Source organism: Protopterus annectens, chromosome 2.part1 (assembly GCF_019279795.1).
Source record: "Protopterus annectens isolate FY-2018-M chromosome 2.part1, PAN1.0, whole genome shotgun sequence".
Classification (NCBI taxonomy): domain Eukaryota; kingdom Metazoa; phylum Chordata; order Ceratodontiformes; family Protopteridae; genus Protopterus; species Protopterus annectens.
This window is the reverse complement of record NC_056729.1, coordinates 1,447,616,973-1,447,644,751: the sequence shown is the minus strand read 5'-3', so window position 1 is coordinate 1,447,644,751 and position 27,779 is coordinate 1,447,616,973. Positions and strand designations below refer to the sequence as shown.

The 27,779-nt window shown below is 42.9% G+C and overlaps 1 protein-coding gene across 4 annotated transcripts in view; it reads right to left on the bottom strand.

Moving 5' to 3' along the window:
* Positions 1 to 27,779, bottom strand: part of HTT (huntingtin) — a 4,811,037-nt gene that overhangs the window by 69,655 nt on the left and 4,713,603 nt on the right. For all 4 annotated transcript variants that reach the window (XM_044062924.1, XM_044062926.1, XM_044062925.1 and 1 more), the window contains 2 exons: positions 23,422 to 23,584; positions 6,600 to 6,760 (listed from right to left, as the gene is read on the bottom strand). In XM_044062924.1, coding sequence (XP_043918859.1) covers positions 6,600 to 6,760; positions 23,422 to 23,584 — 324 coding nt within the window. The remainder of the gene's footprint in view (positions 1 to 6,599; positions 6,761 to 23,421; positions 23,585 to 27,779) is intronic.

Here is a 27,779-nt window from a genome sequence, read left to right as displayed (position 1 = left end):
TTAAGATCCCATGGCGGAGTAGGGTCTCTAAAAGGAGGCCTCTGAAGAAGAGTACCTCTCAAAAAGATTTTGAACATTCTATGGGAGGCAAGAAGCACCATCTTCAAACGCTATGTGAAAATTTGAGATCGCTGCTAGCTGGACCTTCAGAGTGGAGAAGCTGGCTCCATCTTTAAAAAGTAAGGCTAAGAATTCAAGGATACTATGCAAACGGGCTGAAAAGGGATAGTTACTTTTTGGGCCCAATAAGCAATTCTTCTCCATTTACTGGAGTACAGTTTGTGTATAGATGGTTTATGTGAAGATAAAAGTATCTGATGGACTGGACAGGACAGCATAGGTTGTCTGGCTAATAATGGAAATGGAGAAGCCAGGTATTCGCAGCCTGAGATTTGGTATGTCTGGATGAATCATGCTCGTTGGATGAGACAGGAGGTCTGGAGGTGGATCCAGAATCCATGGTTGGTGGGATAAGTGAAGCCAAAGGAAGGGGAACCAAATCTGTTGAGGCCAAAAAGGTGCAATGAGGATAACTTTGCTCTTTAACATGGCAGAAACTTGGAAATTAGTGGAATTAGTGAGTAGGCACAAAGAAGGCCAGGGGGCTAATCGTGAATAGAGCATCTCTCCGTGACTCTCCCTGTGCAGGGATCAGGGCAAAGTAGCTGTTGCACTTGCTGTTTAGGGGATATGCGAAAAGATCGCAGCAAGGCTAGCCCCACTGATGAAAAATAATATCTGCCACATTTTTGTTGAGAGACCATTTGTGAGGTAGAAACATGCACCTGCTCAAATAGTCTGCAATCACACTGGACTTCCCCGGAATGTGTGCTACAATGAGAAAGCGGTTGGATGAGATTGTGCATTGTCACATTCTGAGTGCTTCTCTTTAAAGAAAAGAGAAAAGGGGGAAAAGACTAACAATGGTATTAAGAAAGGAGATGCACTCTATAGTGTAAGGAAAGGGAGAGAGTAGTAACTATAGTACAGAAGAAGTACACAAGTACAACCAGGGAAAAATACAGAAGGCTTTAGACAATAGGGTAAGTTTAAATAGTAATTAGAAAAAAGGAGAAAATTAAGTTTTAAAGAGAAAAAAATTCAACTTGCCTTTAAATTTAAGAGCCGCTCGAGAGCACCATAACATCATGTCTTTCACTGGAAGAGGCAAACGAGATCAGAGGTACTTGGGGTTGGTGAACTGTGGGTAAGCAAGTAGCGCCAGAGTTTTCTGGCTGTCATAAGCTTTTGCAACGGCAGAGTCAGATCCGAGGGACTGGATCCAAACCAAACTCATAAGCTGATCTCTTTGGAAAAAGACACATCTGAGAAAGTGAGAAAATATAAACAACAAAACCTAGAGGTATTTGAAAAATATAAAAATGAAATATGGACATGGGAAAGAAAGAGAGATCTGATATGGTGCAATATTTATGTAAAGGAGAAAGCCAAGTTAACTAATACAGAGAAGGCAGTCTCAAAGATATTCGAAGAGAAATACAGGCAAAGGGATCCAGAAATGGAAAATTTCACAATAAAAATATCAATAGCACAAAGATGTAATGTAGAAAAGACGATTAGTAAAGAAGAAGTTAAAGAAATAGAGGTTGAAGTTATGGAGTGCCTGCGAAGTGAAGGATTTAATGTAGAAAGTCTAAAACAGACTACATCACAGCATGATGGAGTGAGTCCCCAAAATAAGGAAAACCAGGAAGATCAGCGGACATGTGAAGAAGAAATATGGACGGGGGAAAGGAAAAGAGATTTAATATGGTGTAATATTTATGCAAAGGAGAAAGCAAAACTAACCAATACAAAAAGAGCAGCACCAAAGATATTTGAAGAAAAATATAGGGAAAGGAATCCGGATATGGAAAACTTTACAACACAAAAAATTAGAAGACTAAGAGGAAAAGTAGAAAAAGAGATTAGTAATGGAGAAGTCAAAGAAATAGAAATTGAGGTTATGGAACAGCTGCAAAGAGAAGGATTCAGTGTAGTAAATCGAATGCAGAAAGTACCACAACAGGATAGGGCAAGAGATATCCAAATTAAGGGGAAACCAGTGGAACAGGATGCAATTGGTCAGGTGCCATATCAAGATATTTTGGAGCCTTCCACAGGAAACCAGTATAAATGTTCACTTGAAGCTAGACAGCAAGGGAAAGAACAGGAAACTGTGGAAACTCTGATGCCACAGATAAAAGAAATGAACACAGTAATTAGGACTGTCCATAGAGATCTCTGGTTGGGAGGGTGGCCTAATGGTTAAGGTGTTTGCCTTACAGACAGAAGGTGCAGGGTTTGAGTCTCACAAGGGATAATTGGCTAGGCTTAAAATGGCTCGCAAGGGCAGTTAGCCTAGTACTAACCTATGAACCTATGCAGTCAATGTTGAGGAGTGATAGGCCAGTGAATTCCCATATGACAGAACAACAGATGACACAGGATGAAATTGAAGAGAATGTACCACAGGAAGATGCACTAGAACTTTCTACAGAATGCCCGCATGAAACAGAAAACAAGGGATGTGCCCTCAGTATGGAAGAAAATGAGTTGAGAAGTGTTGCTTAATTTAATAGACAAAGACAGACATATCAAGATCAATGAGAGAAACAGACTGCAGAAGGTTAATAAAACCCCAAAAGTTAGAAGCTTGATAAAACAAATGAACACAGTAATTAGGACTGTCCATAGATATCCATGTGATATAACAGAAGTAAACAGAATATTTTACTGTGCTGCTAAATTAATAACTGAAGTTCTACCACAGGAATACAGGGTAGCGAGGGAAAAGAGGGGGCAAAAGCGAATACCATCACAGAAATATCGAACAGGGAAAACTATAAAGCAGCTAAGACTAGAAGTGTCATTGTCAGAATATTATAGAAGAGGGAATAGATCAACAAAAATACTAAGAAGAAAGATAGATGCGATAAAAGCAATGCAAAGTATTAGAACAGACCAGGATCTATTATGCACTGTTGGAGATAAACTAAAAATTTTAAAACAGGCGAAAAGACTTAGAAGATATGAAAATAAATACAAGGGAAAAGCACAAAATAGGCAATTTATTGATGACCCAAAAAAGTTTTACAGAGAATTGGGAAATAAGGTAAAAGGAATTGAAAGACTGTCAAAAAAAAGAGGAAGTAGATACATTTTGGAGAAGTATCTATGAAGATCCTGTAAAACTTAAAGACATTAAATGGATAGAAGAAGTAAAAGAAAGAATAAGAAGTTTAAAGGTACAGGATATGAAATGGGATGAAATAACAGCCAGAGAGATTGAAAGCAAAGTTGAGAAAAGCCTCTAACTGGAAAACTCCAGGCCCAGATGCAATACGTAACTTTTGGCTTAAAGTATTAACTTCTTTGCACAAGAATTTAGCCATGAGTAAGAACTATTTATATGCGCACCCCGAACACAAACCTTACTGGTTAACAACAGGAAAAACAATGCTGTTACTTAGCAGTGAACCTGCAAGCTACCCTAAAAATTATAGGCCAATAACTTGTCTTCCAACGACGTATAAACTGTTTACTTGACAGCTTAGGCCATGGCTATAATCTGGCTCCTAGAAAACAACAAAGCTTAATGACTTCTCATCTTTTCTTTGTCGATGATTTAAAACTGTATACCTCATCAAACGAGGAACTGAAAGCACAGCTCCAGGTTGTCAAAACTTTTTCAGATGATATTGGAATGTCATTTGGTCTTGATAAATGTGCAAAAGCAACCTTTAAAAAGGAAAACTGCAGCACCAGGAAAACATCAGTTTGGGACTGAGCAAGAGGGCGTGTACAAATACTTGGGAATTGATGAAGGATCAGCAATAAAACATGAACAAATGTGAATAAAACTTAGTAAGGAGTACTTTAGAAGACTTAAATTAATCCTGAAAACAGCATTAACTCATTACATTCGAGTGACGTCTCCAGAGTTTCTGCAGTTACCTCCTACTCCGCCTCTAGGCGTCAAATATTGCCTATTCATATTTCACAGATTCATAGGTAGGTACTAGGCTATTGGCCCTAGGGCCTATATAAGCCTAGCCAAAAAGGTACCCTGGCTTTTGCCACCTAAGAAAATGATTTTGCTGTGCCCCTGTCGAGCAGAGCCACAGAAGTGATCCCCGGGGCGAATTTCCTATCTCCCATCCAATCATCAAGATTTTTCTTGAAGAGTGCTAATGAGGAGCTTTGTTTGATATAGATAGGTAGTTTGTTCCAGAGTATGGGAAGTCTCTGGGACAGGAATCTATCCCTCCAGCATGTTCTGTTTATTGTGGTGACAAGGTTTAGGTCCCTAGAGCGTGTAGCTCGTAGGAACTGGGATTTCTTTAAGTGGAGCATGTCCAACAGCTCTGGGGTTGACATAGCTTTGTATGTTAGGCAGAGATCGCCTCTGAGTAGGCGATATGAGACAGAGTAAAGCTAGAGTTTTTTTAGACGGCCTGCATACGGCATCTGTTTGAGGCCAGTAATCCTCTTTGTGAGGTATTTCTGTGGCCTTTCCAGTTGTTGTAGATGTCTTGTGAGGTACATACCAAAAGGGATGCTGTATTCTATAATGGGTCTAATGGGTGACGAGTAGAGGAAACAATGACCTCTTTTTTGCTGGATGAGAACATTTTTGTGATGAGGTGTGCCACGAAGAAGGATTTCCTGACTACTGTGGCAATGTGATTATCAAAGGAGAGATTACTGTCCACCTGTGTCCCAAGGTCTCTCATAACACTTTCAGGGTTAAGTAGACTACTGCCTATGTGGTAGTTCATGGGTACAGAGTTTTTACCAAAAGGGATGACAATGCACAAAGCATTCAGCTTGAGGCCATGGCTTTTATATCAGGCATCTGTCTCAGTGAGCCCCTTTTGTAGGATGTCCACATCGTTAGGAGTTACAATTATGACTCCTAGTTTGCAGTCATCTGCGAACTTTGTTAGCCAAAGACCATCTGTGTTAGCCTGTACTTCACAGAAGTAGATACCAAACAGGAGAGGACCCAGGACTGAACCCTGTGGTACTCCACTTGTCGCTGGTCTGAAGTCAGATTTTGAGTTTGCATTAATAAGTCCAAAACCATGCTACATACAAGGAATCAGAATATTTTATCTTGAAGCATACATGATGGCAAACAGAACAGTACTGATATATGATCTCTGTCAATTAGTATTTGTTAGAACTGTAAGGTGATAACTTCATTTTTAAAGGTTGGGAGTTAAAGGTACACAATCAAAAGAATTCTATTGGAGGGAATGAGCTAAAATCTAGGAACAAGATCCAAGCTATAAATCAATTTGCTCTTCCTCTCCTGACTTATAGTTTTGGAGTGATTGACTGGCCCCAAAAAGTGTTGGATAGACTGGATATTAAAACAAGACGGATGCTTCATGCTCACCAAATGATTTATAAAAATCAGTGTATACCAAGATTATATATTCCCCATTCCAAAGGCGGAATGGACCTCCTTGAAATTGATTACATGTATAGATCTGCAATCGTGGGACTCCACACATATCTACTAACCTCACAATATCCAAATGTAGTGAAAGTTTTGAAACATGGGGGGGGGCACTATTCATTTCAATGACAGCATGCCTCCAACACTGTAGGTCTATCAGAAAGCCAGTTTGTTATCCACCAGGTAACACATTGGCGTACTTTTAATTTGATTAGTTTATCAATGATGCTAGAATGTGGGATAGTATCAAAGGACTTGACGAGGTCTATGTAGGCAGAGTGAACTGATCTGCCTGCGTCACTTCTTCAAAGAAGTATACCATGTACAAGACACAGACTCTGCCTTTACCAAGCCCAAAATGTCTTGGGTCCAGGGCTTGCAGACTGTCTGTGCCCTTGTTATCATCCTCATTACCTCCCTTTTTCCCATTTTCTGCATGGAGGTTGAGATGTTGAGTACACAGTTGCTATCTTTCTCAATTCAGTGCCATTCTCTTACCTTCTTTGACAGTCATGACCAACTGTTCTAGGTCTTCTCTTGCACAAGCTTATGCCCTTGTTACTAAGTTCCATAATACTGTGTTCCATTGCTTAACAGGTAAAGCTGGTGAGGTTTACAGACCTGCAACTTCCAATATAAGTAAGAAGTTGGTCCTCCCCTTGTCCTTGTAGAGAGGGAGAACTACAGCAGTTCTGCACATGTCTTGTATGAGAATCCAGAGGAGATGGATTCCATGTTCCTCCTTTTGTATATTGTATTTTTCCTCAAATCTCCCACACGTTGCCTGAAGCTACTGCACAAAAACAACATTTAAAAGATAGAGAACACTGATTCACCACAAAAGATCCAGGCTGTAACAACTCTGTCAAAATCAGTGCTATTAAAGTGGCATGCTAAGAATGCTAGAGTAGGAAAACTATAAACAGAGTTTCAAAAGCTCCAAAAGGTCAAAACAGTGATACTAGTCTGGGAAGTACATTTGAGCAACTCAATCAGATCTAGAAATATTTCGACCTACTTCACTAAAATTAAAATAATGTATTTAATAACTGAAGTCATACAAACAAAGGGACGCCTGACAGTGACATGACCAATACCTTATCCAACAAATCATCAGAGATATAAAGGATACAGAGCTGAAATCCATGAACTGGTGGAGGCACTTACAAAGAAACAGGAAAGACTCCACATTGCCATCGCAACTGGGGTCCTCTGAGTGAAGTTGGACAGAGACAGCATCACCCAGTCCCGCACCATTGAAGATTGTCCTGTAGTATGTAATGTCTGGAACACCTGCAAAAAAATAATAATTTTATGCTAGTAGACAAAATAAAGAACACAGAATATAGAAACATGTATGTCAAATAATGCTGTGGCTGTTATTTAGAAGTTACAGCAAAAAGAAGTTATGCACTCACCATAACGTTGCATGTGAGTTATTCATCTTGCCTTCATTCTTACAGATGGGTTCGGAGCCAACCCTCGGCTCCGAGTCAGCCTACTACAAAGCTCGAGGTTTACAGACAGTTTGAGGCCAAGTCCCTATCCCATGATGCACCTAGAGTTACCTCAGATCTTGTTTGCTGCGTATAATCGTACCATGTGCCATTCTTATCACTCTTTATGAGAAAACCCACAGAAAGATTGAGCAACCAGGATAAAACTAGCATCTCGGTCCTCGAAAAACCCCGGAGGGGGTAGGAGGGTGGGAAGTAAGAATGAAAGCGAGATGAACAACTCACATGGAACATTATGGTGAGTACATAACTTCTTTATGTGAAGTTGTTCTATCTCGCCGTCCATTCTTACAGATGGGTAGTGTCCCAAGCACCATCTTTCTCGGGTGGCTCACGGGAGTATGTTTTTCAGGACAGTAGACCCAAAGGAGGCCCTGTCCCTGGAGGCTTTGTCAACTTTGTAATGAGTGACAAAGGTATGAGGTCTTGACCAAGTGGCTGTTGCACAAATGTTGTCTATAAGAAGCCTAGCAGAAAAGGCAGAAGAAGTGGACACTGCTCTGGTAGAATGAGCCTTAATTTTGTGTTGTAAGGGCATATCAGCAGCTGAATAAGTAAATGTGATATACTCATTCAGACAGTGTTGTTTTTACCACTGGCATACCTTTTCTAGAATCTGAAAAGGAAAAGAAAACTTGTTCTGATTTTCTAAACTCTTTTGTTCTAACTAAAATCTGAGTTGTCTACGAACATCAAGCTTGTGCAGCATATACTCTAAATTGTTGGTGTGATTGGGAAAGAACACTGACAAATCTATGATCTGGTTAAGGAAAGTTTCAGTACAAACGTTGGGTAAAAATGAAGGATTTGTTCGCAAAGACACTCTTGTCAGCATGAAAAATCAAATAAGGAGGCTTTATGGACAAGGCCTGTAGCTCTGACACTCTACGGACAGAAGTGATGGCTACTAGAAAGATAGTCTTCCATGACAAATATTTTAGATCACATGAGGAAGCTGGTTCGAAAGGTGGAAGAATAATACGTGAAAGTATAAAATTTAAATTCTATGGGGTATAAGGGGATTTCACAGGTGGTCTGAGATGAAAGGTCCCTTTGAGAAAGGCTTTAGATAGCTTGTGAGACATTATGTTTAATCCTTCAAAGCCAAGATGAAATTAGAGACAGCGGCAAGTTGCACCCGAACTGTCGCTGCTGCAGCTCCTTTACTGAAAAGCATAGTCAAAAAATCTAATATGGAGGAAATAGGGGCTTCGTAGGGATCAATGTCATTTTGAGAAGCCCATATAGAAAATCTTCTCCATTTGCTAAAGTATAGCTTCCTAGTAGAGGACTTATGAGAAGATAGCAATACATGTTGCGTTTCATTCGAGAGGTTATGGAACCTGGCTATGTTGGGAATTGGAGCAGCCAAGCTGTCAGTTTTAGGGACTGAAGAGAGGGATGAAGAGCCCCCGATGAATGTGTCAAAAGATCTGGAACTGGGTCTACAATCCAAGGCTCTTCGAACAGATGAAGTCAAAGGAAGGGGAACCAAATCTGACACGGCCAATGAGAGGCTATTAGAATGATGGTCCTTTCCAGGGCTTTTGCTTTCTGCAATACTTTGGCAATCACGGGAATTGGTGGGAATGCATATAAGAGACCCAGAGGCCAATCGTGTACAAGTGCGTCCCTTGGGGCTTCTCCCAAAGGGGGAATCAGGGCAAACTAGCTTCTGCATTTTGTGTTCATCTGGTTCGCAAAAAGGTTGCAGCAAGGCTGGCCCCACCTGCAGAAAATTCTCTCTGCTATCTCTTTCTTGAGGGACCACTTGTGAGGCAACAAAATTGCCCTTCTCAGTTTGTCTGCTATGATGATGGATTTTCCCGGGATGTGCGTTGCTAACACAAAGCACTGGGTAGATGTAGCCCACTGCCATACTATTAGGGCCTCGCAACAAAGAGGATAGGACCTGGTTCCTCCTTGCTTGTACAAGTACCAGACCACCGACATGTTGTCCGTCTGAATCGCAACTGTTCCCAGAGAAAGAGAGTCCTGGAAGTACTGCAATGCCAAAAGTACTGCTCTCATCTACAGGACATTGATATGCAGATGTGTTTCTTGTTCAGTCCATGTGCTTTGGGCTGTTCTTCCCTGAAAATGCCCCCCCCCCCACCCTATCAGGGAAGCGTCCATGGTCACTGCGGCCGCTGGTGTGGGTAGGACAAAAGGACGACTTATCTTTACATGAAGAAAGGTCAACCGCCACTGAAGATCCTTTTTGCATGTGTTTGTGATCATTATGAGAAGAGACATTGGGAGCTCTTGGTAAGACCATTGAGTGAATAACAGCCATTGCAGAATCCATGTGCATGCGACCCAGCGGTATTGCTAGTATTGCAGCTGCCATCATGCCTAACAATTGTAGCACTTCCGATGCTGGAGCCTTGTCTTTGGATATGATACTGTGGACCTGCTGACAAAGTAATAGTCTTTCTGCTGGAAGTCTCAAAGTGGTGGTGGTGGTGGTGGTGGTGGTGTCCAATTCTGCTCCAATGAAAATGATATGTTGCGATGGCGACAAGGCAGATTTTTCTGAATTTATTGTAATGCCCAGATGACTGCAGAGAGTAAGAGTGGTGTCCCTGGCTTGTATTAGTTGATGCCTGGTGGTGGCAGACAGGAACCAATCGTCTAAGTACAGAAACACCTGGAATCCTAAACGCCTCAGGTGAGCTGTGACCACTGCCATACATTTGGTGAACACTCTGGGGTTGTAGTGAGACCAAAGGGCAGGGCTCGAAACTGGTAATGATTGGCTCCCAGACGGAAGCGCAGATGATCCCAAGATGGTCTGGCCATTTTTATATGGTAGTACGCATCCTGTAGATCTATCGAGCATATCCAATTGTCTTTCCCTAAAAAGGGAAGTATCGACTGAAGCGTGACCATCTGGAACTTCTCTTTCTTGACAGATCTGTTAGTCAGCTGAGGTCCAAAATAGGTCTCCAGTCCCCTGTCTTTTTTGGAACCAAGAATCTTGAGTAAGATCCAGATCCTGTCTGGTCTGCTGGGACTGGTTGGATGACTCTTTTTCTTAGCAACGTTCGGACCTCTACTGTTGCTTGTTCCCTGTAACTGGGTGGAACATCTGGGATTTTTATTTGTGAATGGAGGGGGTGTGGCGAAAGAAATGAAATATCCTTTGGAAACCATACTTTGTACCCAGTTGTCATTTATTTTGAGCCAGGTGTCTGGATACAAAGATAAGGGACCCCTGACTGCCTCCAGAGTAGGACAGTCAGGCCTCCTTTCAGCAGTGCTGGTAGGGGTTCCCAAAGAACTGGTCTCTGTCGTCCTGGTTTTGTGGACCCCATCTGGCATGAGGGCGGAGTCTTCCATTATTGCCCCCTCCTCTGCCCCTGGATGGGGGTTCACCACGTGTGTTCAGAAAGGCTCCTTGGGCTTTTCGGAACCACAACTTTCCTCCCTTTTATACCCTTGGGCTAGGGTCTGGTAGGGGTGGAAAAACAGACTCCGATGGCAGAGTCTTTTCTTCCTGCTCATACCTGGTCAAAGTTTCCTTAACTTTGGGCCCGAAAAGGGATGAGCCATCAAAAGGGGTGTTAACAAAAGATGACTTAAAGGGTTCCGCGAAGGAACACAAGCACATCCAGGAATGTCTCCTGAGAGCAATTCCTGTACCCGCTGCCCTACTCGTTCCATTATCTGCATACGAAATGAGACTCATGGACGGGTTCACTATGGAATTGAGAGTAGCAAGCTGAGAGGCAACTTTGTCTGAAGCTCCTGCAGCTAATGTAACCTGAAGAGTATCTCCAAACTCTTCTAGGAGATCTCCTTGCAGTCTCGTAAAATGAGTAAGATAGTTCACTGAATGCAAGGCAAAAGTCACTGAATTGTATGTACGCTTCCCCTATCTATCCATGATCCTAGAATCTCTGTTAGGAGGATGGATAGAGAAAGAAGTTTCTCCTTTTTGCTGGCTGCTGCCACCACCATGGCATCAACTGGCACTCCCTTGGTAAGGAAAGACTTTTCTTGGGGGGGGGGGCATAAATAAATTTGTTAGGCATCCTAGGGACAGGCTCCATTGTGTCTGGAGACTCCCACGCCCTTCGTAAGACCAGCTCCATGAGCTCATCGAAGGGTGGAGACACCCAACACGTGGAGGGTTGAGACCCGAAAGCCTTCAGGAGAACAGACTCATGTTCAGTAGGGTTGGTGGACTGCCAATCACCCCTCTGCCTAAGGATTTCTAATATATTAACGAATGAGATATCCTAAGAGGGGGACCGTGTGGACCCTTCTGATTCATCCAAGTCGGTATCGGATGTGAGAGACTCCTGTGGGGAGTCTAAGTGCTTCCTCTTACAGATTCTCTTCCTGGGAACCTCATCAGTGGGAACTTCTGATGAGGTTTCAGAAGAGCAGAGGCCACCCAATGGGGCTTCCTGAGGCTCAGGATTTCTACACTTAGAAAGGATCTGTGAAGCAGAAGTAGACACAGGCGCCTTTGTGGAGGAGGTAGTTGGACCTGAAGTTGTAGATGTCTTAGGAGACATAATTCTCCTCATGGCTTTGAAGGACCACTGCTCCGATGAGAAGGGACCGCTGGATCTGAAGAAACCATCGATCCCCTCGGCACCAGCGCAGTGGGCTCCAAACCAGGAGGAGGAACCTAACTCATCCGAGCCGAGGCCCTGAGAGGCAAAGTCGGAACCGACATGTCGGCCCGACTATCCTCCCCAGACCCGACAAGACAGTGTCGGCTCCTACACTCCTCGATCGGTGCCGAGGAAGTCTGAGTAAACGGAACCGATGGCACTGGAACAGGCGTCAGCTCCAAAGGCTCAATGATCATCAGGTCCAACTCCTCCAGCTCTGAAGGACCAGCATGGCTCGGAGGAGGAAAATAAGTCGATGGCAATACAGTTTTAGGCTCCAAAACCACCTGGGTCAGAGCCAACAAAGATTTAGCGAATGCCTGTGCCTGTAGCAACTTCTGCACCACACAATCCACATCCAAATCGGACAGGCTAATCAAGGACTGAGATGAATGGATGGATGGAGGTTCTGACTGTAGAATAGGAGATTTAACAACTTCGGACACTGGTTCCAGGACTGGGGACCGTCTCTGAAAAGACAAGACGCTCAGCTCCGAGGGCTGTGGAGCTGACGTGGACTCTTTTTTAGATTATTTTACTTCTGAAGAAGAAGTCTTGGAAGACTGTGAAGACTTGCTAGATGTACCCTGGTCACTCAAAGCTTCCTGAAATGTTGGTTTAAGAAGTCCTTGATTAATTAGTTTTCTTTTTCATTCCTGAAGAACTCTGGATGAAAAAGAATGGCAAATGGAGCAGCTTTCCTGTAAGTGCAAGGCTCCAAGGCAATACACACAATTAACATGACTATCCGTCACAGACATTTTCTGTCCACATTTTGGACACTTTTTAAATCCTGACTTAGGATGCTTATCCTTATCCTGGTCAGCCATACTCAAAATACAGTACATAAACAACAATGTACTGTACTATAAAGAGACGCACCCAAACAATTAGTAAAGTTAGGCTACAGCTACGTTATAGAAATAATCCCTAAATAACAAATGGGCTGAATAACAATGTACTGAACTATTTAAAAACACACACACACACATACACACACACACACACACACACACACACACACACACACACACACACACACACTACGTATTTAACTACCTACATAATGATTTTAAAGCACACCAAAGGGAAAGGGAATCTTAAAGGCCTATAGAAAAAAAACGAGGCCAAAAAAAAGAAATAGCTCTACTAACGAGCTATAAAGGCTATCACTGTAAAGATTATCAAAAACTAACTAAAATATCTTTAGAACAAATTTTTTTAAATAACAATTTTCCTAAATAGTTTGAGAAAAAGAATTATACTGGCCCGAGCTGTGCAAGGACCCTCCAATCTATTGCAGTGGCAAACTAGATCTGGGGTAACTCTAGGTGCATCATGGGATAGGGAATTGGCCTCGTGCTGTCTGTAAACCTCGAGCTTTGTAATAGGCCGACTCGGAGCCGAGGATCGGCTCTGAATCCACCTATAAGAATGAATGGTGAAATAGAACAACTTCACATCAGTGTTTTAAAAAATTTTTTAAGTATAAAACCACGCAACTAAAATAAGAAGTTATGTACCTACCATAACGTTCCATGTTAGTTGTCTTCTCTCGCCTTCTTTCTTGCTTGATGGGTTCGGAGCCGATCCCTCGGCTCCGACTCGGCACTTGCTAAAGCTCGAGAGTCACTTTTACCAGCTCGAGGCAGCCCCATATCCCATGATGCAAGGCGGTAAGTACCCAGATCTCGTTTGTTAACAAAGGGCAATAGCACCAAGCATAAAATACTTCCCAAAGGAAGAAGAAACTTACAGATGTAAAAAGGACCAGGTCTAAAAGGTCTTTAGCATAATAGTTTCTTATACAAGGTCTGTCCAGGCCAGGGGGAAGGAGGGAGGGTCGCAAGAAAGAAGGCGAGAGAAGACAACTAACATGGAACGTTATGGTAGGTACATAACTTCTTAATGTTAAGTTGTCAATCTCGCCTTCATTCTTGCTTGATGGGACCGGTCCTAGCACCTCTATCCTGGGTGGCTCAATGGAACAAACTCTTGAGGACTGTAGAGCCAAAACTGGCTCTGTCCCTGGAGGCCAAGTCCAATTTGTAATGGGAAACAAAAGTGTGAGGAGTGGCCCAAGTGGCCGCTGCACAAATAGTGTCCAAAGGAAGTCTAGCTTGAAAAGCTGTAGAAGTAGCTAAGCTCCTAGTTGAATGTGCTTTAGGTTTTGAGCACAGCTGTTTTCCCCTGAGTATAAATTTCAGAGATGACCGAAGAAAGCCATCTGGACAAGGTCACTTTAGAAACAGGAAGGCCTTTTTTATTATCCGCATAGGACACAAAAAGTTGATCAGATTTTCTAAATTTTTTTGTTCTGTCCAAATAATATCTAAGTTGACGGTGGACATCAAGATAATGTAACTTTTGTTCAGCCCTATCTGAATAGTTAGGAAAAACACAGGGAGATCAATGGATTGATTCAAATTGTTCTTTGAAGCGACCTTAGGCAAAAAGGTTGGGTTAGTTCTCAAAGATACTCTGTCTTTGTGAAAAACCAAATAGGGGGGTCGAACCGAAAGAGCATGAAGTTCAGACACCCTTCTGGCAGATGTAATAGCCACTAAGAATAAAGTTTTCCAAGAAAGATGTTTCAGGGAACAAGAAACAGCTGGCTCGAAGGGGGGAAGAATCAAGGATGTCAGCACTAGATTTAGATCCCACTGAGGAGGAGGATTCCTGATCGGAGGTTTTAGTAGGAAAATTCCTTTCAAGAAGGCCCTGCAGAGCCTATGGGACATAATATTATGATCTGCTATCCCGACATGAAAGTTGGAGATAGCAGCCAATTGAACTCTGACTGTGGAAGAAGAGGAGCCTGCATGAAAAATCTCCGCTAAGAAGTCCAGAACTGCCTGAACAGGGGCAGTAAAAGGATCAATATTTTGGGCCTTAGCCCAATAAGAGAAACGTTTCCATTTGCTTGTGTAAATCCTCCTGGTAGAGGATTTTAGTGAAGCTACTATGATGTCTCTAACTGGGTTAGAGATCAAAGGAAGCCTGGCTAAGGAAGGAAGTGGAGCAACCATGCTGTGAGGTTGAGAGATGGGATTGACCGGTGCAGCTGACCTGATTGGTGAATCAGAAGATCTGGCACTGGGTCCAGATGCCACGGCTGCACCACAAGGTGATGATGGAGGAACGGGAACCAAACTTGTCGAGGCCAGTAAGGGGCAATGAGAATCAATTTGGCCCTCAAACGGTAGCTTTCTGGATCACCTGAGGGATCAGAGGAAATGGAGGAAGGCATAAAGAAGTCCCTGGGGCCAATCCTGGGTTAGAGCGTCTCTGGGGATGGCCTGATAGAGGGAAGAGGCTGAAGAAGTCTGGACATTTGCTGTTTTGGGGAGTAGCAAAAGATCGCAACATGGACGACCCCATTCCAGAAAAATCTCTTCCGCTATAGACTGCTTGAGAGACCACTCGTGAGGCATGAGGATAGCTCTGCTCAATCTGTCCGCTATAATGTTGGTTTTCCCAGGGATATGCGTTGCTACCAGAAACCGATGAGAGGAGATCGCCCATTGCCAAAGTCTGAGCGCTTCGACACAAGGGGTAGGACTTGGTTCCGCCCTGTTTGTTGATATACCAAACTACAGACATGTTGTCTGTTTGGACTGCAATTGTCCCTACGGGAAGAAAGTCGTTGAGGGCTTGCAACGTTAAAAGCACTGCTCTCATCTCCAGGACATTTATGTGCAGATGGTACTCGAACGGTTGCCACGTCCCATGAACCATCCTGCCCTGATAATGACCCCCCCACCCGATCAGGGAGGCATCCGTGGTGACAGTGGCTATCGGGGACAGAGGTACAAAGCACCTGCCTTGGTGAACCTGAGACGATGTGGTCCACCAAGTAAGATGCTGTTTGCATGTCTGTGTCACCAGAATCTGGTGACGCATTGGAAGTTGCTGGTATGACCACTGTGTGAACAGCATCCACTGAAGGAGGCGCATGTAGAATCGAGCCAGGGGAAGAAGAGTAATGGCCGCAGCCATGAGACCTAATACCTTTAGAACCATTCTGGCCTGTATTTTCTTGTTGGCCAGAATGATCCTGACATGAGTCTGAATGTCTGAAACTCTTTGTTCTGTAAGGGTAGCTGACATCCGAACAGTGTTTAAGTTTGCCTATGAAGGTAATAGACTGGCAGGGCGATAAGGATGACTTTTCGAAGTTTATTGAGATGCCTAAATGAGAACAAAGGTCTATTGTGTAATTCCTGGCTTGTATAAGCTGATGCCTGGTGGTGGCTGACAGGAGCCAGTCGTCGAGATACGGAAACACCTGGAATCCTTGACGTCTCAGGTGAGCCGTGACCACTGCCATGCATTTGGTGAACACTCTGGGGGCTGTAGTGAGACCAAAGGGCAGGGCTCTGAACTGGAAATGACTGGACCCCAGCCGAAGCGGAGAAATCTTCTGGAGCGTCTGTGAATTTTGATGTGATAGTACGCATCCTGAAGATCTATTGAGCACATCCAGTTGTCCTTCTGTAAGAAGGGCAGAATTGACTGAAGAGTGACCATTCGAATCTTGTCTTCCTCACAGACTTGTTGAGTCTGCTGAGATCCAATATTGGTCTCCAGTCTCCGTCTTTTGGGGACCAAAAGAACCTTGAGTAGATTCCGGCTCTGAATGGTCTGTTGTAACTGGCTGAATGGCTCTTTTTGCAGTAGTTTTGAGACTTCTAACTCTGCAATTTCCCTTAGACCGGGTGGTACATCTGGAAGGGAATTTGAGGGAAAGGACTTTCCTCGAAAGGAATTATGTAACCCTTGGATATGATCGACTGTACCCATCTGTCTTGAGTGAGGGAATGCCAGGCTTCTGGGTACAGTGATAATCTTCCCGACTGCCTCCAAGGAGGGACAGCCGGGCAACACCTCAGGGATGCTGAAAGGGCTTGTCAGAGAGAGGCTCCCTGTTTCCCTGGTTCTTCGGACCCCCTTTGCCTCTAGAGTGGCGTCTGTTGTTGTTACCCCTCTGCCTCTAGGGTAAACTGACCACGTGAATCCGGGCGTGACTCCTTGGGATTTACGGAACCACATCTTCCCACCCTTCTGTCCTTTAGGATAAGGCCTAGAAGGGGTGGAAAAACGGACTCCAACAGCAGAAAGAGTCTTGCCGTCTTGCTCGCACCTGGTCAAGGTTTCCTTCACCTGAGGGCCAAACAAAGCTGACCCATCAAAGGGAGAATTTGTGAAGGACGCCTTAAAGGGATCCATAAAATCACATAGCCGCATCCAGGCTTGGCGTCTAAGAGCCACACCTGTGCCTGCGGCTCTACTCGCTCCATCCGCAGCATAAGATATTAGCCGCATGGAGGAGTTAACAACGGAATTGAGGGTTCCTAGCTGCGAAGCAATCTTTTCTTGAGCCCCTGCAGCTGTAGGATCCTGAACTACTTCTCCCAGCTCCTTCAGGATATCTCTGGAGTCTGGTGAAGTGACAAAGATAATTCAGCGAACGCATAGCAAAGGTCGCTGAGGAAAACATCCGCTTGCCGTACCTATCCATGGTCCTAGAGTCCTTATTAGGAGGATGGAAAGGCACGGAAGGATCTGCAAGTTCCTTTTTGGTGGCCGCAGCCACCACCATGGCATCAGCGGGGACACCCTTGGTAAGGAATTGTTTGTCACTGGGGCAGTTATAAATTTAGAAGGCCTCCTAGGGACTGGCTCTACAGAGTCAGGAGCTGCCCACGCCTTCGTGCAATAACCTGCATAAGGGGTCGAAGGCGGAGACACCCAGGAGGTGGAGGGCCGAGATCCAAACGCCTCTAGGTATACTGACTCATCCTCAGAGGGATTGTTGGTGGGCCAGTTTCCCCTCTGTTTCAGAAGTTCTAGGATGTCTGAGAAGGAGACATCCTCAGAGGGGATCTAGGGGATCCCTCTGACTCATCAAAGTCAGTATCCAAGTGACAGACTCGGGGAGTCTACATGCTTCCTCTTACAAGTCCTCTTCCTAGGAAGATCTCCCGAAGCATCAGGAGAATCCTCGGAAGAGGGGGAAATTCCCAATGGGGAAACCTGAGGCGGAGGATCTCTGGGTCCTGTAGCAAGAGAAGTGGCAGAGATGTCAACAGGTACTATAGAGGGAGGAGCTACGGGAACAGACTGCTGACTGATACCAGTGGCCAGTACACTCTTCATCACCTCGAATGCTCCCCTCCCAGGCAGGTCCGAGAGAACCCGCTCCGAAGAGCTAGGAACTCCAGGGACCACCGAAAGGGAAGTCTCCGAGGCAGATGTCAGAGCCGAGCTCACCAAGGCCGAGGCTCCAAGGGGAAGAGCGGGCTCGGACAAGGGTCCGATGCCACTCACCCCTCGGAGGAGACCATGGAAGCCCGACCACCGAATCCCTCTAAGGAAGGTCTCGAAGAGGAGATAAGAGTAGAGGCTGAAGGAACAGAAGGGGGTATCCGTCCTCCAGCCGTAGCAGTAACCATGCCCGAAGACTCCAACTCCAAGCTCTGGGGTAGAGTTGAAGGAGGAACTGTAACGAGGTGTGGACCAACAGTCATCTGCTGAGACGGACTGTGTAACATTTGGGCCAGTACCTGTGACTTGAGTAATCTACTGACCACTCTCTCTAGGTCATGATCTGACAACCTGGATGACCTTGAAGATCGGCTCCGATGGCTCCGTTCCGATAGAAGAGGTGAAGCCGGAGCCGAAAGTATCGGCTCCAAGGAAGGAGACCTCGACCTCTTCCTGGAATGAGCCATCGGAGCCGATACTATGGATCCTGTCGGAGCCGACTTCCGGAGCCGACAGGAAGCCTCGATGTATCGGCTCCAGCCGGAGCCGATACAGCCACCAAAGTAACGGTGTCGGAGCCGATCGGAGCCGACACCGATGCCTGTGCCACATGGGTGTCGGAACCGATCGGAGCCGACATCGAAGTGGTCAAAACAGATTCGGCACCGATAGCCATCGGCGCCGAAAGCTTTGTCAATCCAGAATCGGCTCGAGTCGGAGCCGAGGCCGCAGGCTTAGATACAGAAGCCTGGGCCTTGGCAGGTTTTGTTGATTTTGGTGGAGCCGACTTAGCCGGAGAGCCCTCCGGCTTAAGAAGGCCCCTAAGAATCAACTTATTACGTCTCTCCTGCAGGACTCTCTGGCTGAAGGAGTGACAAATAGCACAGGAGTCCTGCAGGTGAAGAGGGCCCAGACAATACAGGCAAGAAGTGTGACCGTCTGTCAGAGACATCTTCTGACAGCACGAGTCACACTTCTTAAAACCCGAGACCCTCTCCTTAGACATGGTGCTGAAAAAACACAACACACACACACAACACCAGTCCAAATTAACTTATACAAAATACCAAAAAGGTATTCTATAAAATCCAACACACACACACCCTAACAGGGGGGGGATGGGATAGGGAAAGATTGACTAACAAAAAATTAAAGGAGACAGGGAAATTCTGTCAGAAAGGGTAGAATATAAACTTAAACTATCAATAAAGGAGTTTTTGACTAAAAGGGGCTTAAATATCACAAAAGTGAACAACTTACCAGGAGCTGGTAAAAAGAAGACCTCCTAAGCGAAGCGGCAAACGAGATTTGGGTACTTACCGCCTTGCATCATGGGATATGGGGCTGCCTCGAGCTGGTAAAAGTGACTCTCGAGCTTTAGCAAGTGCCGAGTCGGAGCCGAGGGATCGGCTCCGAACCCATCAAGCAAGAATGAAGGCGAGATTGACAACTTAACATTAATTTATTTCTTATTAATATGTAGTAAACTAAACAGAAAGACATTTTTTGGCAATGTAAGAGACCACCATGCAAGACAAACAACACACAGCATGTGGACTCATCTTTTCTGCTCCTGGGAGAAATGGTTCTGAGAAAAACTTACTACTGGTTAAGAAGACAACACATATTCTCTAATGCTATCACTAGAAAGCCAAGGATGCTGTTCTTTAAGTTTCAGAAACTGGTCTGCTTTACATTAGTAATGAATCATAATTTAACCTAGTTCTGATAGTGTCTCAGACCTCAGGGTGTTAGAAAGGTGCTCACTCCCATCTTCACCAACTAACCTGACTCTAGTTCACACTCTGGGAGACAGGGAGGTAGCTACATGGACTTCAGTTGGCAAACTGGGTGACTGGAAGAAGCCACTGGTATTCAGCTTTAGTGGCTATGTGCTGGACAAAATCAGGAAGTAATGTGAGCCAAGGGATGCGTCTCCCTTATACACAGCAGCAATATAAGGCCACAGATGCTACAGGTAGGGGCTAAACTGGGTATGCAGGAGGGGCTGACTTCATAGGTTCACAGGTGTTTACCAGGCTAATGACCACAAGAGCCTTTTTAAGCATAGCTATGTATACCAAATCTCTGACAAGTTCTTGTACCCTTGATAAGTATAAGCAGGGGCTTGGGAAATTAAACATTTACAAGCAGTGGCCTCAGATATGAACCATTTACATGCAACCTGTGCCCATTAGCGACACAGGTGCCAAACCAGGGATGAACTTCCTGTTCCCCATCCAACTGTCCAAGTTACACTTGAATTGGGTTAGGGAAGAACTCTGCTTCACATGGATAAGGAACCTTTTCCAAAGAAGGGGAAGTCTTTTTTCCCCCCATATTAACATAATTTTACTTGCAAACATTATACATCACTTATAATCTATCCAGTCATTGTCAGTCAATCACTGGTCTAATACACTATACTTACACTACATAGCTCATTCAAATCCTGCATTCTTTTAAACCTCATTCCTCCTCTGCATATACTGTTCCCACGATTCCCATTTTTCTCTATGTACTTTGATCTGACCCTTTTCTAAAGATCCCAACTCCAGTTGGTTTATCTCTGTTACTATATTCACACTGCTTCTAGTAAAGTTGATTCAGACTTTGATTTCCATTTTCTAGTAATTACTTTTTTGGTAGCCATCACCATTAGACTCGGCAAGGTTTTACTATGTCTGCAATTCTGATTCTGTATCACACCTCAACAAATAATTTCCTTAGTTACACCAATTTGCTCACCCAGTATCTCTGTCTTGGCAGTCTGCAGGGTATTTTTGCAGTTTGCCAACTCAATACACTCCCAGAAAATATGTTCCTAATTACCTTTTTCTTCCCCCATCACAGCGCCAACATTTGCTGTCTACCTGAGGAAAAATTCTTTAGAGTCTACTCGGGGTATAAATGTACCATATAAACACCTCCAAGCAAAGATCCTAAATCTTCTAGACTGTTGCATAATTGAGTGGCATACATATATCCCTCATTGTTTGTTTCTGAATTTTTTATCCAATCTCTCTTCCCAGTCCTTATAGTTATAATGCAATATTTCATATGCTCTAATAATTATTCATTTTTCAACAGCAGCTTACGTTCTAGATTTTACTAAAAACTAAAAACAGTGCTGGTCTTTCACTTAGGATCCCCCTATTTACTTCTCTTTGTCTATACACTGATACAAACAAGGGTTAGTCTTGACTGCAGGCTGCCATACTCCGTACAGCTCAATTCTCCTCTTACTTGCAGGAAAGATATGTGCTGAGAAGTCTTACTACATTGCAGAGACAAGAATGAGCCAACAAATCTTGCCTTGATTTGGGATGAAATTAGTAAATAATGAGAAAGTAACAAAGCCATCAGACTGGCCTGGGACAAAATCAATTTTATATATATATATATATATATATATATATATATATATATATATATATATATGTGTGTGTGTGTGTGTGTGTATATATATATATATATATATATATATATATATATATATATATATTTTTTTTTTTTTTTTTTTTATTTACCGTTGTTTACTGGGTGGTGTCCAACTGGGCCAGGGGGCCGTTTTCAGCAGAGACCTGGGGAGAAAATCTCCAAGACAAGTAGTAGACAACAGCATAGCAATGGAAAAAATAAGCAAGTTACATGCATGACGGAGGTAACTACAATTTCTGAGGACATTGATAAAACAGGTAAGTAATGTCATTACATGCAAGATAATCACCTTTTCTTTCTCTCTTTTCTTTTTTTGTTAAGAGGTAAGGAAGTACAGGCAGGATATAATATAATGTATGATTTCACATGACAGTTATCACTACAGTGGAGAACTATAAGATTGGGACTTATTCAACATTAGTGTGGAAGTCAGTCAGGTTAGGGGGGTTAGCCTGCGTGGATGCAGGAGCACAGCCAGTGGTTAGTAAGGTGTTCTTTTAGGAGTAGTTTGAATTTCTGATTGTCAAGATTATTAAGTATTTGCTGGGGCAGTAGGTTCCAGGATTTGGATATTTTATTAGAATAAAGACAGATGCCATAGCAGTTTTTGGATTTTTTACCTTTAGGAGGTGTTTGGTTCAACTAGGCTAGAGAGAAAACAGCAGTGATCAGGCTTGTGGAAGATATGTGCAATGGTGAGTAGGTTGGATAGTTTTAAGCCAGATGTGTCGGTGAAGTGTGATACAGTGGTGGGATTTGTGGGGCTGGTTTACAGCATACTTGGCTATTTTGTTATAGCAGTTCTCAAGGTTAAGCCAGTCTTGCAGAGGTTGGTGAAGATTTGTGAGCAATAAAGAAGGGAGGAAAGCAGGTCTGCTCTGGCTGTGGAAAGTCTAGCATAGTTGGTTAGGAAAGGTTTGGCTCTATCGAGTTAGCCAAGTTTGATGTGAATTATTTAATTGCGATTGATATATGTTTGCTGAATTTTAGACAGTCTGCTGTTATACCAAGAAGTTTAGTTTGACTGACTGGTTCAATTTTTGTACCACTGGTGGAGTAGACGGTAAGAGAGGTTTGGTTATTTTTAGCTCTATTGTTGCAGAAGACCATAAGCTTAGTTTTATTTGGGTTGAGAATGAGTTGATTGATGACAATTTTATACATCTTGGAGAGATTTTTGCTTTTTTCCTTGTAGTTCTTGGGGTGAGGGGGCAGAGCAGATAAGAGAGGCGTGATTGGCATATTGAACGATAGAAGCTAGTTGGGTGGAAGAAATGAGTTCATTAGTAAATATGATAAAGAGCAGAGGTCCGAGGATAAAACCTTGGGGAACTGTCACAGAGATGGGTAGGAGGGCTACATTGTGATTCAATCTTACGTATTATGGATTTTTTTTTTTTTTTACACTTTTGGATCTTCTATGCCTGCCAACCACCTAGTCAATCACCTAAACTCTGTTCATTCATTCCATAACATGCAAGATCGCATTACAGTGTAGCCATTATCCAGGTAGTCATCAGGGGATTTTGAAACTTTGCTTTAATTTCCCCTCTGCAGGCAGAGTAAGTGAATGAAGTAGTCCCTCAGGTAACCCTCCAATCCCATTTTTCAATCCATGTCTCCTGCTACATCCTAGGCCTTTAAGACGCTCCTCAACATTCCCCACTGGGAGAGGTGAGCTGGCAAATGCCTCTGCACTTCTATCTCTCTCTCTCACACACTCTTTCCATGGTTGGCTCCCCCAGCATGTGAGCAGTAGTTAGGACTCCATCCCTCTGTGCAAGCTTATCAATCACAAATTCATGCAAGAAAAGTAAAAGTGCGTCAAAGGATACTTTGTTATCTTTTTCTTTACTGTTACCACCACCACCACAGGCCAGCCTTCTGCTTTCTGACTCATTATCAGATACATACCTCTATTTTCCCAGAAGCAGGTTCAGTTCTTCTTCCATGCTTTCTGTCTAAGACCTTGCTCAACTGGAAGATTATCATGAAGAAAACATACTTTACATTTTTTTTTGGCTTTACTTTATAAACAGTAAGAATGGGAGATGTACACCCTCAAAACTGTGTTTTGCTACAGCAGTCTTAAGTCACATACCTTGTAAACAACTCTTGCCATCAACTGGGGGTAAGGCTGCTGATTTGACAAAAATTCACCAATGACTTTGTTCATTACATCTTGAGGTGGAAAAAAGTCATCTAAGAACTGTGGAAGAATCCGTGCCACTATTCGAGCCTCTGAAGGAAATCCTTTCCTGATTCTAAATGAGAATAGAGAGATAAGACGTTAATAATTCTTAGCATATGACAAAACAGTTTTGAAAAGTAATCTAAGTATAAAGATGCCACAACAAAAATGTTATGTGTACATTAGCAATAAAAGTGAGGTACAGAAAGCACAAACATGAACATAAACTATATACCATTAGTCTGCTTTCAAATACACCTTTGACGTTATAATATGTAAAACTATTACAGAGCAACCTAAATAGACAAGAAACAACAATAAGGCTTAAGATAACACTCAATGTCATGCAACACTCATTAATAGATCATTAGACTACAAAAATGTAGATCACAAATAAGAAATAAACTCAAGAAGTGCTGGGATCTGACTTCCATGAAGTCTGCACTCTGAATAATTGTTTAATTCTAGCACTCCAGTGTGAAAACAGAAACTTAGTAGAGAAAGCCAGTGGACCTAAATTTCTGGGTACGAAACCAAAATCACATCCCATGCCAAAGATAATCATAAGGCTTTCTTTAACTACATCCAGAGTCAAAAAGGGAATGCCCAGCTAAGTGCCGAACTGGTTGTAGATGGGATCATTCATACTACACCGGAAGATATCGACAGCCTGCTAGTTGACAGATTCAGCGCAAACTTCAACTCCCAATCCCCACCTATCTTATCTCAAAGCAAACCTGACACAAGCAATCTGCCTAGTATCTCTACAGAACAGGTCATCTCTGCGCTCACCAAGGCCAAAAACATGGCCTCAATGTGACCAGATAATATCTCAGGTTGTTTACTAAACAATCTAAAACAAGACATAGTGGACCCACTTGGCATTCCCTTTATTTATAGCTTGATAACTGGCTATGTTCCTGCAGAGTGAAGAACAGCAATTCACCCTCATAAAGGGGGGGCATCAAATGACCTTACGAACTACAGACCCATAAGTATAACCAGCCTCATCTGCAAGGCCATGGAAAGAATTATCATGGACCTTCACTTGATGTTAGCAAAAAGGTTGAGAAGTGATGAGAATTCTCATGGAGCTTATCAACAAGGAGATAAGCATCCTCCAAACGCTGGACTCAACCCAGTCTGGCTTCGTTGAGGGTAAATCATGCTTATTAAACCTGGTAGACTTCTTTGAGAATATCACAAAGCCATGGACGAAGGTAAGACAGTGCGCACAGCACATCTAGAACTTGCTAAGGCTTTTGACACAATCCCCCACTCTGGCATCTTTGAGGAAATGCTCCCAGCTGGGGATTAACTCTTATGTTACTAGATATGTTGCCAACTGGCTGACAGAACGCACTCTTTCAAAACTGGTGACGCCACCTCCACCAGTAGACCCATCACCAGTGGAGTACCACACTGTTCTGTGCTGGGCCCCTTACTGTTTGGTATCTAGTTCTCAGAAGCCCAGGTCAAAGCAGATGGCCCGTGGCTCACCAGGTTCCCTGTTAGTTGCAAACTGGGAGCAATCACTGAGTCCCCCAACAATGTCATTATATTACAATAAGGGCTAACACAAACGAATGACTGGTGCCAAAGCTATGGTCTAAAACTAAATGCAAAAAATGCATTATTACTCCCTTTGGCAAAATAATTCCCTACAAATTACAATAGTGACAGCATCCCCTGAGTTCCAACCCAGTGGTGACAGACTTGGGAATACAGGTTGATAGCAATCTGAACTTCAATCAACAACTTTCCACAGTGGTAAGGAAAGCCTTCTACATAATGTACCTCATAAGCAAGGGCATAGAATCCACATCAAGGGATGTTACAACTTCAACTCCACTGTACTCAACCCTCATCAGACTACTAATAGAGTATAATGCACCCTTTTGCATGCATCTCACCAAACACCTGTAGCAGCTGGAGAGACCTCAGAGGTTTCTCACCAAGAAAATACAGGGACTCCAAACCATGATCTATGAAGACAGGCCAGAAGACCTGTAACTTTTACTCTGTATCTTATAGGCTGCTGAGAGGTGACTTCTGCCTGGACTATAGGGCAATCTCCAACCCTGCCCTAATAGAAATGCTGCACATCTGCAAGTCAACTGGCACAAGAGTCACTTGCTCAACAGATCTCAACCTAGTGTGTGACATTAACAGAACATGCTGGAGAGGCAGAAATGTCTCCCAAAGGCTGATGCTTCTCTGGGAAAAAAACAGAGCTCCTCATTGAACCTATTCAAATGCAATCTAGATAACTGGGTGAGAGACTACAAATACGCCCTGGGGTGGCACCTGTGTCCCTCATGGTCAGGGTAGCTGGTGTTGATCACAGACCTGCTATATTCATAAATTTGTTCTGCAAACTACCAAAAAAGAACAAATGGGGATACTTGGGATTAACATGGCTAGACATGTAAAAGCTCTAGGGCCACTACCCTAGTAACCTCCTATGAACCCATACATTTCAGTAACTGGCTAATGAGTGCACTGCCTGGATACCAGGAAAAAATACAGAGGGCCTGAGGGAAAATCAGCTATAAAAGGTGAGAAAGAAACACTGATTGGGAAAAGTAATGCAGCTGTTCAGCAAAACACTCCAGACGTGACTTCCAGTAACCTAGAGGAAAGTATAAGGCAACTGCACACAGACCTGATTAAAATAAATGAAGTACATTAACTCAAACAATAACAGGCTGGAAAAATGGAAGAAGCTTTAAACAGATATTCAGATAAGATGATAAAACTGCAAAACTCTGAGGATGAAATGAAGAAAAGGCTGGCTAAATATGAGACTGCACTAGAAGAGAGGTTTCAAAAAAATAACAGAATTAGAGGACAGAGCATGTAGAAAACCTGAGATTTTTTGCTGTACCAGAGAAGCTGGAAGAAACTTGACTGTATTAATTTTATGAAAGCACAAATAAGCAATTGGACTGGTATTCCACAACAGGAATTGTTAAGTGAAAGGGCACATCATGTGTGTGCTCCAAACCTGGCTATGAGAAAGCCGTCTAGACCTAATAGTATAAATACTAATATTAATATTAATTAATTAACAATAATTAATATTAACAGTAAAGATGCAATCTTACCAGCAGAAGGAGTTGATTCTGACAAAACTGTGGCAGAAGGACAAAGTATTAAAAGTGGGAGACACCAGAGTGTTTGTGGAGAATGACTACTCATTGTACACCAGGCAGAAGAGGAATAAACTTATTCCATTATTTAAGGAATGTCGACAAGCAGGCATCAGATTCAAAATGTTGTACCCAGCTATCTTCAAAATATTTTCCCCTGGAAAACATTTTTTGATGAAATACATGCTAAGAAAAAAATACAAAGTCTGTCTAACAAAAAGTGAACTGTGAAACAGAAAGAGATTCTGCTTTTTGTTCTTCTGGTAATAAAGACCAGAGAGGCTGAACCAGTGAAACCTTTTCAAAACTTTCAACAGAAAATGCTCGAGAGAAGGAAAAAAACAAAAAAAAAGTTGACTAAAATAAGTGAGAGTATGTGGGAAATGAAGCAAAGACAGGACTTGGGAGATGGACAGGAATAAAATCAGTAACTTGAAAACTGACAAATATGGGATTAAAAAGTAATAATTACATTTGTGAAACATGACAGAACAAGAAAATCTGGAAATATTGGACTTTTTTGGACTGTGGACTCTAAAGTATATACTGAACTTCATGTCATTAATGTTTGGAAAAATACTCAGGAGAGTGGAAGAGGAGGAAGAAAGTTAACTGCAAGTAAAATGAATTTGTTTCTTAATGGTACAATTTTAACACTGCATGATTTTCCTTGCATGATCTATAGTAAGGTTTTCTCAGTTATTTTTAAGTGTCATGGGGATACTAATGTAAATAGGTGCTCCTGTTTTTTTTTCCTCCCATCTTCTCCTCTCTTTCTCCTTGTTCTGTTTTAATAAATGTAGGTATTGCAAGGTTAAAAAAAAATGAAGAGAAATCTGGTTGAAAGAGCACGACAAAAGAAAAATTAGTGTACTTGTTCTCATTCTTGCATAATAGAATGCATGGGTTAAGGCCCTTAGTTTAAAGAATACTGAATATCATAAGACTATTTAACAAATATACGCTTAGCAGTTTTCTGTCTGTTTATCATGTTTCTAGGAGACAATCTGATAAAGAGGAATGGCTTGGAGAAAATGTTTTCTGAAAGCATTCAAGTGTTTCCCTTTTCAGAGAGCTATTAAGACAAAACCAGACAGCATTTAGTAGAAGCACAGA